Below are 16,992 nucleotides of genomic sequence, written 5' to 3'. Positions count from 1 at the left end.
CATGCCGTGCAGCGTGCGGCCGCCACGACGACGCGCTGCTGATAGCTGATATCGAGATCAGATGGCATCGCATTGCTAGGCATGGCGTCGCAGCGTGTCCGCGCGCTGAGATTGCATGGCATTGCTGGTCGCTGCGTCTGGAGACACAAAGGCAGCCGGCTAGCAAAGTTGGCTGGCAAAGATGCCTTGCGCGGATCCCTGCACGTGCTAGCCCGACTTTCGCGTGAGCTCTGGCTTTGGCGACTTTCCGAGACCTTCACGCCAAACAATCGGCCATTGCCCTCCCGCGCCTCGACAGCCCCTTCATGGCCTTTGGCTAGCTGGCCTACACGTCGCGCACCCAAGCGCAGCCATGCCCCCCCTCCAATCGCCCGACTTCGACCTGGGCAAGTGCCTCAAGGGCGAGCAGCAGCTCGTGTATGTTTACCGCCTCCGATACACCCACCACCAACATTTTAACATGCTCCTCCAGCACCTGGGACGTCGCATATCGCGCCCTCTGCGACCCCGAAACCGCGTCCAAGAGCGACGCCCTACGCGCCTTTCTCACCGCCAAGGAAAACGTCGACACCCTTAGCCATCCATGGACGCCCTTCGCAGACCCATCGTCGCAGGAAAAGACAAAGTTCGAAACCAAGACGGCGCCCATCAGCGTCACGCCGGCCCAGAGCGAGCACTATGACGTAGAGGAGATCAAGGAAGACAGCCTGTGGCTCTCAAAAGAGGCGCAAATATCCGAGTACGCAGCCTTGCAGCTCGTGGTGCAGGAATGGCAAGGCAGGCCCGCGGCTCAGCTGCTGAGTGGCTTGACTGAGGAGGAGACGCTCAGCGTGCAAGATGCTGCCGGAATCGCCAACCTGGGCGCCTCTACCTTCGTCCCCAACTCGTCCATCCTCGCAACACCGCTCGCCTCGCGAACCGCCCATCTCGACAACAAGAACCAGCGCCGCCTGCATATCCTCGATGTCTACCACTCGGCGTGCGCCTCCATCATACGCATAAGCCAGCTGCTTGTCTCGTGGGGCTGCGCCTCCAGTCTGCGCAACCAAACCATATACGGGACCGAGTACCTCAGCATTGGTGCCGGATGGATCGAAGAGCTTGGTCAGACTATCGCTGCGGCGCAGGACGGGCCTGCGGGCGGCAAAGCGCTAGATGAGTGCCTGAAGGCCTTTACAAAGAGATGCGACGCTCTCGATACTGGCTATGCATGGAATGTCGACGATTCGATACTGGAAGCCGCATCCGAGAAGTGGGTTGTCGCTCAAACCACCGAGTTGCTGCACATTCTTCATTTGGCCCTGGTACATGCCGACCTGGTCGCCAAAGACTTTCTCCCGGCGGCCACCATCGAAGACTGGCTCAAGGCATTCAGTTTCCGCAGCTTCTTCCGCGAGTTCCCCGCAGTCACAGTCCGCCAGGAGCCTCTCATCCCGGTCATACAACTCCTGACTTCACTCATGTCCCTGACCATCTTGAAGGTAGATAGGATCATGGACGATCTCGAGTCTGGCGACTGCAACACCTGGCACTCTTCGTCGTACATTTTGAACACTACCGTAGTGGAGAGCATCACCACCATATTTGGGGAAGCAAAGATACTGGGTGCTAGTCCTGCCACACCGCCCATGTTCGCCTGGGCCATCATCACGTGGAAGCTCACGAGCCGCGCAACCTACGAGGAGCAAGAACGCGAGCGCCTCCTTGAAGCATCAAACGCTCCGGGAAACACAGAGCCGGAACCCTCATCGCTCGAGGAGGCGGCTTTGGTTATCTCAAAACTTGAGAGCCATGAGCTATTCGACGGGAAGATGCCATATGAGGAGCTGGCGACCGCTAGTTCAGCAGTAGGTGTTCTAGCTATCATCAACCAACTCGTCGAAACTTGTCTCCCCGCATTCGGGACATCCATCGATCGGATATCGCAAGACCGGGTTCGGCTGCTATTCCTTCACCTTGTCCGCGCTGCCGTTGGGAGCGACATTGTTGCGTACAGTCCAGACCTCATTGTCACTACCTACACTATTCTGGCTGGCGACAATACGTTCCGCAGGTGGGAGAATGGAGAGTTGGCCCGTCACGCTGATCCGATTGTTGCATACTTCCTGGAGGACGAATATGTTCTGAGACCGCTCCTGCTGAACGAAGCCCGCCTACGCTATCCCTACGAGATGACACCGTTCTTGAAGTTTTGCAGCGCTTTGACTCGTGGAGACAGGACGATGCAGAACGGAATGCCTTCATTCATTGACAAGCTGGCGAACCATAATCGATTAATGCAACGACTTCCAGACGGCTTCCGCGATTACCAGTTGACGCGCGAGGAGGAGAACGCCAATTGGGTTGAGCTTACAGCTGATCTTCCCCTATTCTCTTCTGCAGGTTCATCAGTCTTCCGCGGCCAACGTCGCTTAATGGCCTCGGGCACTTCGACACAGGCGGATGGCTTTTCTACCATCCCGGCTGGCACAGAGGGCATCATAGTCGACGACAACTCTCAGCCATATGTGGCAGTCTGGCATCATCAACATTCCACCTTGTCATACCTCGTCGAACTACTCTCAACATATCCCGTAGGAAGCAGCAAAGTCGAAACTGCTACTCAGCAACCCGCGTCTCGTGAAAGTGTCGTTGAAGTCATTGGGCTTTTCGCCGACCTGATACACTCATCTTTGCACTCGTCCGAAGGTATCTGCTCGCCTGAGCTTTTAGAGGCACTCGGCATCGGGGCTGAGAGCAGTCTGGACACTGTGAACATTGTGCTCGCAATCCTCGAAGAAGAGCTCCTCTACCTCTGCCAGGAACCAAGCAACGAAGCATCTTTGGAGCTACTGGTCAACTGCACCCATTTCTTGGAAGCCTTGATCATTGTCTCCCCACAGAGAGTGTGGCCATGGCTTGCGAGGAGTAGATTGTTGGAGGGTGATGGCAACGGAAGCTTGGCAACCATTTTAATCGGCACTGAAATGGTTCTTGGGCGATACGACTTCCTCCTTGGATGCATCCGACTCTACAAGGGGCTCGTCAGGGATGCTGTCGAACGATCTGTGTCCCGCAAAGTTCCCACAAAGGCACTCAGTCGGTTCAATGCATCTGCTCCCGCTGAAAGCGGCACTTCGGACAAGGTCATGAGCACCATTTTGTTCACATTCGGTCGAACACTCGCCAGCATATACGAGAGCTCCCTGAGCTGGAAGTACACACAGCCCGACCATCGCGCCGAGATCAACATTGCCATTTGTGAAGTTTTTACCACAATATTGAGTCTTGCATACAGCGTAGACGATGCACCAAAGCTGTCCACCAAGCTCACCAAGTCCATTGCACCTATTGCTGAGTATCTCACTCAACTATATCTTGCTCCCTCGGACACCGATATGCCCACGAACCCGCTAATGACGTCTTTGATCATCGGGGTCAGCCCCAACGATAACACATTGCTCACAACATCGGGTGCACTATGGACTCAACAAACCCAAAGTACACTGGCGTTCGCCGATTTGCTTGTTCGAGTTGCTATGCTACTCAACAAACCCTGGACTCATCTGGAACAACAACTCTTCAAAGCTACACCGTTATTAGCCCGACTGTACGCCACAAGTGACAAGTGGAAGTCTCAGGTGGTACTGTTGTTGGAGGCTTTGGTCCGTGGCGCTGTCCGTGTTACTATACAAGAAGAGACGGAAACAGTCGAAGGAGACGCAAAACAGACTACGCGGAAGAAGAGTGAGCAGCGAGAACCACCTTCGCTCCTCGGCCATCTTGGACCCCGGACAGCGAAGAACTTTCTGAGCGTGCTTTCTCAACTGGATGAGCCACTGAAGATAGTGGACATCCAAAGAAACGTATGGAACCTGCTTTCGGCTGTAGTAACCTGCAAACAGCAATGGTTCTCTCTCTATCTGCTTACTGGGAACACTCCACGAGAGTCGATTCGAACCAAGAAGAATGCGGCGCCAGACTCGCGAAACAAGGCTCTACTCACACGAGCTTTTGATGCGCTGTCTAGCATGACCCTACCGGAGAAGGAACCTGCTGGCATCTCATGGCCACTATTCAGTGCAATGCTCGAGTTCGTCTCGTCCGCGCAAAATAACTGGTCTTGGGCAATGGGCGATCTACGACAACGTAAAGACCTTATTCAGAAACTGCTCACATTCCTGAAGTGGATGGCAAAGCAGTCCAAGCAGCCGCGAATGAGCAGCAATGAAGAGACTCTGGAACGCTCGTTTCAGAACAAATTCGCATCCTTGGCTTGCGAGGTCATTGCCATGTACCTTCACAGCTCGCGCCAAGTAGGCGATGTCACTGTGCTGAAAGATATCGTCCCCAGCTTGACGTACTTGGAAGAAAATGCCTTGGACCTACCATCTTACAGCACGTCACTACACGGATATTTGAAGCAGAACCTGGAGAAACAGTACCCCGGTGTCTCCCTAGCAAACCTCAAGCGGACCACTTTATACCCCGAAAACTTTGGACGAGCATTCTTCTACGATATCGACCTTGCTCAGCAACTCCTGGGTTTTAACAGCAAATGGGCTGGCCCCAAGGAAGGCACAGGTTTCGCATCGGAAGTCGAGAAGGCCAACTACAACCTGGGACTGGTAGAATCTCAAGTCTTACTACTCCAAGGTTGGAAATTGTTGACTCTGGAGCTTAGCCAAGTCGTGGCCAAGGATGAGCGAATCGTCAAGGTACTCGTCGGTGTCGTTCAAAAATGCATGACCGCCAACACCCAGTCAAATCTACCAGAGGCCTTGTTCGGCCAGCTCATGGTCTTGCGAGCAGACCTGGCATTTGCTCTGCTTAAGAAGCTTGTAGAGGCCAAGGTTCGGACTACAGAAGCGCGTCAATTACTCGCCCCGATATGGAGCGCCATCCGCGCTTCAACTCCGGACTTTGATAATGCCTTCTCTACAGATGCAGTCCATTACTACCGCTCCTTGCTACGCATCCTCTACCTCGCTCTTCATTTCCATCTCATTGAGGAAACCGATCAGTCTGAGGATGCCTCGTTCCGCTCGAGCTTCCGTGGCACCATGCCAGCCAGCCATAACAACTACACCGAGCCCATCTCGACGCAGCTCCTCGAGATTCTAACCGACACGGTAGCCAAAGGCTTCCGTGGCTTGGCCACGCAACTGCACGCCGAGCCCTTGTCTGTCTTGCCATCTGACTTTGCTCTCCTCACTGCGCTGCTGCAGCGCATCATTGCCATACCAGAAATGTCCAAATGGCAACACCAAGCAGCGCTTCTTTTTGCAAATAACAACACAGTGCGATACGCCACTAGCCTGTTCTCCTGGGCCGATCGCCTGGCAATATCACACAACGGCGTGGAGGATCCCATTTACGGCGAGCTAAGCATCCTCTTCCTGCTCTCCCTCTCGAGCATCCAAGCTTTAGCTGAAACCATGGCCGTTGAAGGCATTCTCAGCCAGCTCAACACGGCAAACATCATGAACTACTACCGTCGCATCAACGGTACCGGCCCCTTTGACAACCCCAGCCGCATGTATTCGATCTGGACAAAGGGTATCCTTCCCCTGTGCCTCAACCTCCTCCTATCCGTCGGTCCTCCAATCGCCGCCGAAATCTCGTCTTTCCTCAACCAATTCCCCGAACAACTCGCCCGCTCCACAGCAAGCATCAACTCCAACTCTTCGTCGCGGCACTCGGCCACCAAAATCACTCTCTCCATTGCCTCTGAAACCCACAGTCTTGCCCTCATCGCCGCCATCCTCGAAAACGTGCGCAAGCAAGGCCCCAAGCTGGGTATCCAGGCCAACGAAGTCGCCCCCCTGGACTGGGAAAAGGATACTGTCAAGGAAGACGTCGAGAGCTGGTTAAGCCGCAAGAGCGCACTCAGAGAACGCATTGTGGCTGTTGACGAGCGGGAACTGGATATGCTGAATAGAATTAAAGGAAAGGGCGAAGATGCACTGAGCGAACTCGAGGAGAGAGTTGTGGCTGAGCTGGAAGATGCAAGGACGTGTTTGACGCCGGGTAATGGTGGTGCTGCTGGTGCAAATGGGAATGGGAATGGGGATAGTATGAGGAAGTAGAAAGTGTTTTTTTTTCACCTTCAAATGAGCTCTTCTTCTTCTTCTTCTTCTTCTTCTTCTTCTTTTTTTTTACGGCTGCTTCTCTTTCTCTTTCTTCTCACCTCTTGTTTTTTCGTCCTAGCTACAAATTTATGAGGTGCAAGTGTCTTATGAAGTGTAATGCAAATGTTTTCCTTCCTTCCTTCCTTCCTTCCTTCCTTCCTTCGTGTACCCCTTATTCAGCGGGAACGAAAACAAAAAAAAGAATCAATCTTTCTCAATGAATAAAAAAGTCTGCTGTGGTGTGGTTTGTTTTTTTTGTTTCGTTCAATCTTACATAGTTTCTTCAAACACCATGTATACGTGTAATCATCTTGGTCTGAGTCTTTTGCGGGGAAAATGTGCGTCTATTCCTCATTGCATTTGTTTCTAGAATCCCATAAAAAAGAAAGAAAAAGCTGAAAGTAATGGTAACTATGTAGGTAGTCATACCCAAGATACACATGTCTATCCATTGTAACACCAATTTTTTTTTCGCTCCTCCTCCTACTGCTCTCATTTCTCTCGTCTCCCATATCGCACTCCCCCCCCCACCCTTTGATGTCACGCCACTGTACGGTTCTGCGCACGGGTTGGGAGCACCAAAGCAAATTCCAAGCGTGAATTGAGAGAGAGAGAGTGTGTGTGTGTGTTTGTCGGAAAGAAAGCTCCAAGAAAATCAATACGCTCATGACTTTAGAGTCGTAAGTACGTCTATTTTTGTTTTTTTTGGAATACTGTATCAAAACCAAAAGGAGAGAGAGAGAGAGAGAGAGAGAAGTGGAGGAAAACAGCCGAGAAGATCCGTTCGTAGTGTTGCTTAGTCATGACAAAGAATAATCAGGGAAGAAGGAGGAGGACCCAATATGTAACGCCGTATAATGCTGTGAAGGAAAAAAACACCCCAGGATAAATGCAGTTAGTGGAACAGAGTTTATGTGTGTGTGTGTGAGAGAGAGAGAGATTGCTGGTGGCTGGACTCTCCAACACATACACATACACATACTCTCTCTCTGTGTGTCTATGATATGAGTGTCGTTTCTCGGTCCAAAGATAAAGTCCATGTTAGTCGTGTCGTTACTCATTGGACAAGATAACATGATTTTGAGACGCGCTGGTGCTGTTCAGCGGTCGATCCAAGACCAATCTGGTTCAGCGAGGTAATCGGTTCCAGTCGCGAGGTCTGCAGCGAGATTGACAAAAGCGTCGCTGTCGGCATCCGAGTCGGAGTCGGAGTCGGTAGCTACATGCCGAGTGTCGTTTTTGTGTCTGGCTTTACGCAAACTCTCAATATCTTCTTGTACTGTTGTTGTAGGGTCTGCGAGGCGGTGGTGGGGTTTGGATGGTATACGTGGGCGTGATCTGTAGGAAGTGAATGGGCTTCGCTTCTCTGGTGGTGCTTTGTCTTTGGTCCTGCTGCTCTGTTCTTTTTTACTGTCGTCGCCAGCTGTGGAGGCGACCTCCGTGTTCTCCTCGACAGGTATTTCGCGGCCTAGTACGAGCAAACACAGGTCTTTGGTTGTGCTGTAGAGATTGGAGAGAGTTTCCACCTGCGAGCTAGAGAGGAGGAATCTCAGAGCCATGTTCAGGCCTAGAGCAGTCATGAAACAGCCAAATATTATGGCAGTCCTGATATCAGGGAGCATGTGTGGGTACGTGTCGAGTGTGAAGATTGCCGCTGAAGAGAGGTGCTCGAGCATCATCGACTTGACCAGATACATGGCTTCCTCTCTTGGATTTATGAGTGACGGCTCGGTCTCAGAACTGATGCTGCTGAGAAATGTGACGGCGGAAAGGAAGAGAAAGAGTATCTTGGAGTAGGTTACCACGCATGATACTTTAGTGATGGCTGTACCAATGCGATCGAGAGTGGTGCCGAAAGCAAGCAGCTTGGTGTTCCGTTGTTCCAGATGCTTCAGGACTTCTGGTGAGACGCTTGGCTTGTCGTAATGCGTAACCAACTCTTCTGGGTAAAAGAGACGACAAGGCTGGTCTGGATTGCAATCCAGAGCGAATCCAAATGGAACTTCGGGTAGAATACGTTCGGAGACATAATCGTTGGTGGCGAAGTCGTCGGTGGTCGCGCTCTCAGTACGAAGAGAAGCATCTTCAGGTTCAGTGGGGCCAAAAAGACGACCCCAAACCCAGCCAAGCTTTTGCTTGACAAACCCAAGGGCTTCCGCGGCGATTTTACGGGCGCGATAGCTTACGCTTGCCCAATACGTCAAGACAGCCTCCTGTGGGGTTGGCTCTTCGTTCACGACCTGTGGTGCATACTGCAGTCTTCCACAGTTCTCCATTGTCCAGTCCATGACCTGCTCGCGGACGTCAGGATACCGGAAACCAAGACCGATGAGTTCGCGGTCTGCCTTCTTGAGCCCGCGAACAAGGCAGTCTTCGTAAGTCTCCATGAAATTTCGGCTCAGCTGACCAGAGAGAACACCATTCAGCCGGGCATAGACCACCTGCTCCTTGTGGAGGGCACTCGATTGCGCTTGAAGCTGGTCGTGTACTCGCTGGTACTCAGGCCACACCAGGTTGGAGACACTGACAACACTGATCTGAAAGGCTAAGAGAGTGGTAGTGAGATAGACCATGCAGGATGCGAGAAGCATGACGCGTGGACGCGCATGTTCAAGCTTGATGCTGAACGACTTGATCGACTTGCGCGGCTTGACTGTAGGGTGCTCTTCTTGGCGCGATGGGCTCCGATTGTAGGGACTATCCCGGTCTGCACGCGCCATGCTCCCGTCGGCGGTAAGCCCTATGCAAGGGCTGGGAGCTCTTGGGGTGGTTGATCTCGATATGGTCACTTTCCACGCAAGTTCTTAGTAGTGGAGGCTTTTGTAGTTGCCAAGAGTAGTGGGTGAGTTGTGAGCACGTGGCCTGTATTGTTCAATCAGTACTCGTCAATATGAGGCGCGTCAAGCCTGCGCGCATGCGACGAAATACTCGAGTATCACGGTTGAGGTCGAAGATGCGAACAGCACGTGGACTATCGGTAGTTTGCGCTAGAGAGGCGCGTGGTGAGCGGGTTGCGGTTTTGAGAAAGGAAATGATAAGATTAGGAGAGATGTTACAGGTCCAAGCGCATCGCGTTCGTGTATCCTACAACCACAGACACGGCGATGAACTGAATTGCTTGAGCTTGGTGGTGATGTTATGAAACTTAATAGGCGCAAGGCCGTCGCGGAACTGTGTGGGTCGGCCGAATAGGTAGCGAGCGTGCCCGCCAAAACTAGCTCCACCCGTTGTTTGCTATTTGCAGCGCGACAACGTCTCGGAAAACCGTGACGCGCTGTCCACGAGATTCTGTTGGAGCTGTCCAGAAAATTCGGTGGAACGTCAGAATTCGTGATGGGACGAAAACCGTACGTCTGACATGACCGGCTACGACTTCTTTCGCGTTGTCCTTTTGCGTGGTACCCTTCTAATGTCCTCGATGTCTGGTACCGCGCTTTCCACGTCTTCAGCTTTGGTCTGGTCAACATCTGCAACAATATTTTCCTCCTTGACTGTTACGCTGTTGTCAGATGCCTCCATCTTCACAGCGGCCTCCTCCTTGACTATAACACTGTTGTTAGGTGCCTCCTCCGCTATTGCGTCGTTAGATGCCTCTACCTTCACAACGGCCTCCACCTTGACTATGAAGCTGTTGCTGGGTGCCTCCTCCGCTACTGTGTCGTTGTCAGATGCCTCCACCTTTACAACAGCCTCCTTCTTGACTGTTACGTCGTTATCAGATGCTTCTTTCTTGACTAATCCATCGTTGTTAGGTGCCTCCTCCGCTATTGCGTCGTTGTTAAGTATCTCCACCTTGACGACGGCCTCCTTTTTGACCTTTGTACGCTTTGTTACGACTGCTGATGGACACAAGCCTCTGTCTGCCAGCTTGCAGTCACCGCATTTCCTGCCCACTGGGAGGCATATTGTCTGACCAAAGCCCACGAGTAGGTTGTTGATGTCGTGCCACTTGTCTTTGGGCAGCCATGATTCCAGCGCTGCACGCGTCTGTTCCGGCTGCTGTGTCTTGTGCCAGCCCCATAGGTTGGTGATGCGATGGACGTGTACGTCGACACCTATGCCCTCTGTCCGACCCCATGCAGCGCTCATTGTGAGATATGCCATCTTTGGCCCTACTCCTGGCAGTGACACGAGCCCTTCGATGGTGTCGGGTATATCCGAGTTCCATTTGTCCCTCAGGATTTCGGCAGTCTGCTTGATGTACTTGGTCTTGAGGTTGTGGAAGCCCACTTTGTTGATGAAGGCGTTCAGTTGGGTAGGCTCGAGCGCGAGGACGGATTCAAGGTTGAAGCCCTGGTATGTGTTAGCTGGATATTGATGTGGGGTCTTATGTGACGTGCTCCTGGCATCCGTTCTTGCATGCCGCGCATTACAGGTGCGGTGACGGTATCCTTGGTCTGGCTACTCAGCATCAGAGCTACGAGGGTCTGAAAGCGTTGATCTCGCGGTGTCATTTTTCTGTCCGCCAGGCTCTCACAGCCCATTGTATCCACTGGTGCTACATTCTCATTGCGCATCTCCCTTGTCAGCGCATATATCTCCTCCCAATTCGCAGGGGGCTCAATCTTGATGCTGCCATCGCTGTCCTTTATCTTTTTTGCCGGAGTACGACGCGCTTTCTTGACTTTGGTATCCTTTTTTGGCGATGCAAGTGCAGCGATTGATGCCTCTTGCTTTATGAGAACTGGCGCACCTTGCCCCCTTTTCCTCTTCTTCAGCGCTGGCTGCGCCTCATAGTCTGAATTGGAGTCTGATGGGGCGGAGCTCAGTTCAGAATCAGAATTAGCACTCGCACCCTTTTCAGCTTCCTGCTTGACAATGGGGGGGTTGATACTGGGCGCTGGTGCATTGGCGGCGGATCTGGTTTGCCGGAGGCTGCGCTGGGCGCGACTCGCAGCAACAATGCGGGAGGCGTCGCGAGAGATGCGTGAGGTCCGCATCGCGCGCAAGTGTATACCTTGGTGAACAATGCAGCGATTGGCGAAGCTGGCTGATCGTAATTAATGGCTGAACAGTGTTGGGAACATGGAGGAAACAGGGCGACTGTCATGACGCACACGCGGTCCCCTGAGACGTACAGCCAATGAAGGCAGAGCTGACTACACGCGACTGCGCGACAGCACGTGGGGGTTCTGCATATGGCTGCAGGCGAGACAGAACAGCAAGCCGTCAGCACACTCAACAACAACTTGGCTACGTGGCATTCCGTCTGGCTCGGTCCTGGGGCGGTATTTTATTTTTCATTTCGGACATGTTCTCTTCAACAGAATCACCCCGTGCTGCGGCAACACGGCAAACGAAGCCGACGGCCGGCGGCCGATATCACGACCCACCCGCGGAGAGATTGACGGTCATGGTTACATAGACATGCTGCCACTTGGACTGATTCGCGCCGATCGTGGCGGAGCAGCTGAGTGGGAGGGCTCAAGATGGGTGACTCTGCAGGCTCACGTTCTGCTACTCCTATCACGACCCAATGATTGTCGCAGACTAGCCGAGTGGGGAAAGTCTCGGAACTGCCCCTCTCGCCTTATAGAACAAGAAAAGCTGCCAAAAGCACATGGGTCGAGCAGACAAGGGCTGAAATTGCGAAATGTAGTAGAATGCAGTCTTGCCCGTGTGTGTATGTTACAGGGCTGCTGAGATGGGCACGCTTGGTCTGCCGTTTGCTTGGCCGTCAGGCGATTTTATTGCATCTTGAATAAAGATGTTGTGCGCTTCCTTCGCGGTGCGGCACATGCCCGCAGTAGCGTGGAATAAGAAAAAGGCCGAGGGCCATGGAAAGGCGCCGAGCTCGACGAGGACGGTATGCGTCTAACATGGAACACGCCTCATGACACATGTTCATGCTGCACTTTGGACTCTATACTGTGTGCGTAGCATGCTGCAGTCGCGATTGCACAGGTGGCGAGCATGTGCTATGCAACCAGCCGACTGGCTCATCTGCAGATGCCGCCCTGTCATGGCGGGCGAGTTGGTTGTGGGCGGCGCTCACGTGGCAGTGGGTGCGTCGCGTGGCGCGGTGTGGCGCTGGTGTGGCGCTACGAGGCAATGTGGCGGTGTGGCGGCGGATGGCGACGAAGGCGGCGAGGCTGGCATGTGCGCTAGGCCGGACGCGGCAACTCGGAAGAGACAGCCTGGTACAGCGATGTAAGACAGATGCAGCTCAACGTCATAGTACGGGGCTCAGGGCTCAGATCAGATCCACGCCGGTGCCAGTGCCACAGGCTTAATACTCCTTTGCCAGCAGAGACAGAGACAAGGCACAGAGGGAGGCTTTGCCGGCGTTGTGTTGGGCGCCGCCACGGTTCGCGCAAACAAGGCGCCTGGAGCCACAAAAGCAAAACAACGGGCCCCAGAGACGAGCACCCGGACCACACCCGCTGTCCAAAGCGTGCGCTGTGCTAGTCGAGACTGCATTCGTCCAGCGCCTGTTTGGCGCGAACAGCGGGCGGCTAGCTACCAGACCATGGACGCCAGTGACGTCGCCAAGCCCCCGAGCTACCGCGCATCAGGAATGCAAGGCTTGAAACACGTTGGCTACCCCAGTCGCCTGTGAATCCTTAAGTCCCTCCAATAACCCTCTCGCTGCTTCTGGACTTCACCTTGGTTTTTTGAACTTCTGCTACCCCACCAAATCTGGTGCCCTCGCCTTGCAACCGCACCTAGTAGCGGCTGCTCTCCTGAACTCGCCTGTCCATGGCCGCCCGCCACTGAGCGCAGGGATCACCCATTCACCAGTCCGCATCTCATAATACCACCTCGCCCGCTCCACCTCCACCTCCACCTCCACCCCCCCCCACACACACACACACACATACGACATCATGTCGGCCACAAGCAGCGCGGCGCAGTCCACAGGCACCACGGGCGCCGGCTCCGCCCAGCGAAGAGAAAACCAGAGCATTGAGAACTTCGCCGCCTCGCTATCTACTGCCACTGTCATTTTCGGCGCGCAGATTGCCATCTTCTTGATCCTCAGTGGCAACTGGAAGCTACACAAGACAAGGTCCCAACAGCTCAAAGACGACCAAAAGAATGGCGGAGTGTCGCGACAGAGCCTGTTCTACAAGATCTAGTATGCGACGCGCGCCTTGTTTGGCCCAACATGCACTGACAAAAAAACCAGTTATTACAAGACCGCCTTTGTGCCTGTCGCAAAGCGCATTGCAGCCCCCGTGACCGCAATCGAGTCGTTCAAGAAAGTCTTCACAATCAGCGACTCCGAGCTCATTCGCGTTGCCGGTGTCGATGGCTACCTCTTCCTCCAATACCTGCAGCTTCTGCTCCGTATCTTTATCCCCATGGCTCTTGTTATTCTGCCCATCCTCCTGCCTCTGAACCGGATGGGCGATGTCGACGACGTGTCTGGCTTGGATTCGTTCGCATGGCCCAACGTGGGCGTACCAGGGAAACACAATCGACTTGTTGCGCATCTGATTCTTGCCGTCTTGGTGATTTGTTGGGTCTGTTTCAACTTTTACCTGGCGCTTAGGCAGTTCGTCCGCCTGAGGCAGTCTGTCCTCACACGACCAGACCATCGCATCCGAGCTTCTGCTACCACTATTCTTGTCCAGAGCATTCCTAAGAAGTGGCTCACTGTCGCAGCTCTTGATGCACTCTACGACGTCTTCCCCGGCGGTATCAAGGATATCTGGATCAACCGCGACTATGACGAACTCATGGAAAAAGTCGAGGAGCGAACCAAGATAGCGCGAGCCCTTGAAGCTGCCGAGACAAACCTGATTATCGAATGCACAAAGAAACACAAGAAGATGGAAGAAAAAGCAGCAAAGGAGGCAGGCGAGAAGAAAAAGTCAAAGAAGGAAAGGAAACAGGACGAAGCCATACGGAATGATGCTATCAACCGAGAGACTGACGACCATGGTGTGGATGCCGGTAACCCTCACGAGATCGAGCAGCAGCTCCAGAGTGTTCTCGCCGAGTCGGGTTCATCTTCCTCTTCCTCTTCATCATCGCGATCTTCTTCTCCCAGTCGCAAGCGCGGCCTCATACCCATTCCTTTGCTGGGTGAGGGAATACATGCAGTCGGTGAGGGTTTCCGCGGGGTCGACCGTTTTAACAAAAAGGTTTACGGCAATGTACGCGGTGTTTTCAGGTCAAAGAGTCGCCGCGCACAGCCCACGGATCTCTCGCTAGAACAAACCCCTCTGGACGGGTCAGATGACATTGCGCCGTCTTCGCCAACTTCAGCAGAGTACCAACAGAGAGGTGCAAGCAGCGACACTCAAACCCCCCTCGCAAACAAAGAAAGCTACTTTTCTGATGACCGTCCATCCGACCCCAACTCTCCCGCCAAGGATATGAAAGCGCCTGCTGCCGAGGCTGACGACGAAGACAACCCCCCTGCCAAGGTTGGGTGGAAACAGCCTTTCAAGAAAACAAAGGCTATATACATTGGACAGGGTGACTTTGTTAGTCCTAAGCCATTCAAGAACAACGACGAACTGCCTATGGAAGTCAAAGACGCCGACAAAGTCAAGTACGACACGACTGGATTGTGGGACGAATCTCTCGAAGAAGACGGCGAAGACGCTATCTGGAGGAAGTACATCAAGCCAGGCGACCGAGATACCATGCGCTTACCGTTGTTCAAATGGTCATGGTGGCCTTCTCTTCCGTTGATTGGCAGGAAGGTAGACACGATATACTACAGCCGCAAAGAACTTGCTCGCCTCAACGCCGAAATTGCAGACGACCAAGCTCATCCAGAACGGTTTCCTCTGATGAACTCTGCCTTTATCCAATTCAACCATCAAGTTGCGGCGCATATGGCCTGTCAGTCTCTAAGTCACCACATTCCCAGGCAGATGAATCCGCGAACTGTCGAAGTCAATCCAAACTATGTACTTTGGGAAAATCTTACAATGAAATGGTGGGAGCGTTATCTGCGCTTCTTTGGTGTCGTTCTTCTCATCGTTGGACTGGTCATCTTCTGGGGTATTCCTGTTACCTTTACGGGAGCCTTGTCGCAGATCGACACCCTTACCACCTTACTGCCATGGCTGGGATTCATTAATAAGCTCCCTGACTGGGTGGTGAGCTTCGTGCAGGGTGTGTTGCCCCCTGCATTCTTGGCTATCCTGTTCGCCGTCCTGCCTCTCGTCCTACGCTTCCTGGCTGGACTCACTGGTACAACAACACTTGGCGAGCGCGAGTTGCTTGTCCAAAACTTCTACTTTGCCTTCGTCTTCGTCCAACTGTTCCTTGTTGTATCCATTTCGACGGGTATTACGACAGCGATAGACGACCTGCTTAATGACCCTCTGAGTGTTCCTCAGACCCTGGCTAAAAACCTGCCCAAAGCTGCCAACTACTTCTTTTCTTACATGATTCTGCAAGCACTCAGTATCAGTTCTGGAACTTTGCTCCAGATTGGCGCCGTGGTCATCATCATTTTCCTCCGCTTCATGGACACGACTCCTCGCGAGAAGGTGTCAAGGGTGCTGCAAAGACCGGGAATCAACTGGGGTACTATGATACCTGTGTACACCAATTTTGGTGCAATCGGTGAGTCTGCCTTTTTGCCTGCTGCGCGCATCCTCTAACAATCTATAGGTTTAATCTACTCGGTCGTGGCACCTTTGATCTTGATCATGATGTTGATTACGTTTTGCCTCTTCTGGTTCACCTACCGATACCAGATGATTTATGTCAGTTACGCTAAGGCCGAGACTAACGGTCTCATCTTCCCCAAGGCTGTGAACCAGCTGTTTACCGGACTGTATTTCCTCGAGCTTTGTCTCGTGGGCTTGTTCTTCCTCCAGGAAGACGAAGCCGGCAATCAGTCCTGCTTCCCTCACGCCATCGTCATGATCATTATGCTCATCTTTACTGCACTCTTCCAGATGGTGCTCAACAGAGCGTTCGGGCCACTGTTCACATACCTTCCAATAACGTTTGAAGATGAGGCAGTGGAGAGAGATGCGGAGTGGGAACGAGCGCAGGCCAGTCGTTGGAAACAGGCCGACGAGCATACGTCGCTCACCGCTCAAGAAGATGCACAGTTGACATCCGAGGAACGCGAACAAGCCGATTCGGACGAGCAAACACCTGCTCGAAACATGAAACGCAGTGAATCGTCCCAGGACCCGGAATCGTACGAATTAAGCACCATGGATAGTAGGTTCGGTCGATCACCAAGGCCGAGTGCCGCCGGCCGCAATAACAGTTGGGCCAAGAGCTCACGCGGCGGTTCCAAACATAAGAAGAAACAAAAGCACAAAGACCCCTTGGACGTCATCACCCACACCCTTAGGAAAGGCCTCGACGATGTCGCCAAGCCTATGCGTGACGCCGAAGCACAAGTCCTCCCTGCCGGCAATCTCTTTGATGAGGTAGACGATGAGCTCGCCGACATTGAACCCGAAGCCCGACAGAAGCTGATTAAGCGGTCTTTCCAACACCCTGCTACACGCGCCATTCAACCCGCAGTCTGGATACCGCACGACGAGCTGGGCGTTGCCAGGGATGAGATTGAGCGCACCAGTGCCTTTACTAAGCGTGTATGGATCACGAGTGTGAACGCGCGCCTGGACGCCAGTGGCAATGTCATCTACAAGGGATTACCGCCGGATCGGGATCCTTTTGAGAACATTGAGGTCTAAACTTCATTCTTTTTAACGCGCAAACTACTTTTTTAATATGACGGTCCGCCACACAGAGAGAGAGATATAGATGGAATCTGCGCATGTGTCTATATTTTGTCGATTTTTTTTCCCACCGTACCCTGCATAGCGTGGCGTGGCACTCGTTTAGACTCCATCTCTTTGTTATATTCATGATGCACCCTATAGACTAGGGGATTCTTTCCCCCATTTGCATACTTTCTTGGTACATAGGCATCTCCATAGCTTCCTGG

The 16,992-nt window shown here is 53.1% G+C and overlaps 4 protein-coding genes across 4 annotated transcripts; 2 read left to right on the top strand and 2 right to left on the bottom strand.

Annotated features, from left to right (window-relative positions):
* Positions 1 to 352: 352 nt before the first annotated feature.
* On the top strand, positions 353 to 6,074 carry SETTUDRAFT_126488 (uncharacterized protein; the record flags this gene model as incomplete). The annotated part of the gene is made up of 2 exons (XM_008024090.1): positions 353 to 417; positions 473 to 6,074. The coding sequence occupies 2 exons, from the start codon at positions 353 to 355 to the stop codon at positions 6,066 to 6,068; spliced, it is 5,661 nt and encodes a 1,886-aa protein (XP_008022281.1). The 3' UTR covers positions 6,069 to 6,074.
* A 1,136-nt stretch (positions 6,075 to 7,210) lies between these two features.
* SETTUDRAFT_37073 (uncharacterized protein) lies at positions 7,211 to 8,830 on the bottom strand (the record flags this gene model as incomplete). The annotated part of the gene is made up of 1 exon (XM_008023715.1): positions 7,211 to 8,830. The coding sequence occupies one exon, from the start codon at positions 8,828 to 8,830 to the stop codon at positions 7,211 to 7,213; it is 1,620 nt and encodes a 539-aa protein (XP_008021906.1).
* Positions 8,831 to 9,150: 320 nt separating this feature from the next.
* SETTUDRAFT_167288 (uncharacterized protein) lies at positions 9,151 to 11,172 on the bottom strand. The gene is made up of 2 exons (XM_008024089.1): positions 10,451 to 11,172; positions 9,151 to 10,403 (listed from the first exon to the last, which is right to left on the bottom strand). The coding sequence occupies exons 1-2, from the start codon at positions 11,048 to 11,050 to the stop codon at positions 9,477 to 9,479; spliced, it is 1,527 nt and encodes a 508-aa protein (XP_008022280.1). The 5' UTR covers positions 11,051 to 11,172; the 3' UTR covers positions 9,151 to 9,476.
* A 1,765-nt stretch (positions 11,173 to 12,937) lies between these two features.
* SETTUDRAFT_146237 (uncharacterized protein) lies at positions 12,938 to 16,848 on the top strand (the record flags this gene model as incomplete). Its single annotated transcript, XM_008024088.1, has 3 exons — positions 12,938 to 13,188; positions 13,240 to 15,641; positions 15,690 to 16,848. 3 exons carry the CDS (start codon positions 12,938 to 12,940, stop codon positions 16,736 to 16,738), a joined length of 3,702 nt encoding a protein of 1,233 aa, XP_008022279.1. The 3' UTR covers positions 16,739 to 16,848.
* Between the last annotated feature and the right edge of the window lie 144 nt (positions 16,849 to 16,992).

Source organism: Exserohilum turcica (genome assembly GCF_000359705.1).
Source record: "Exserohilum turcica Et28A unplaced genomic scaffold SETTUscaffold_11, whole genome shotgun sequence".
NCBI lineage: Eukaryota > Fungi > Ascomycota > Dothideomycetes > Pleosporales > Pleosporaceae > Exserohilum > Exserohilum turcicum.
This window is presented reverse-complemented; position numbering and strand designations above follow the sequence as displayed.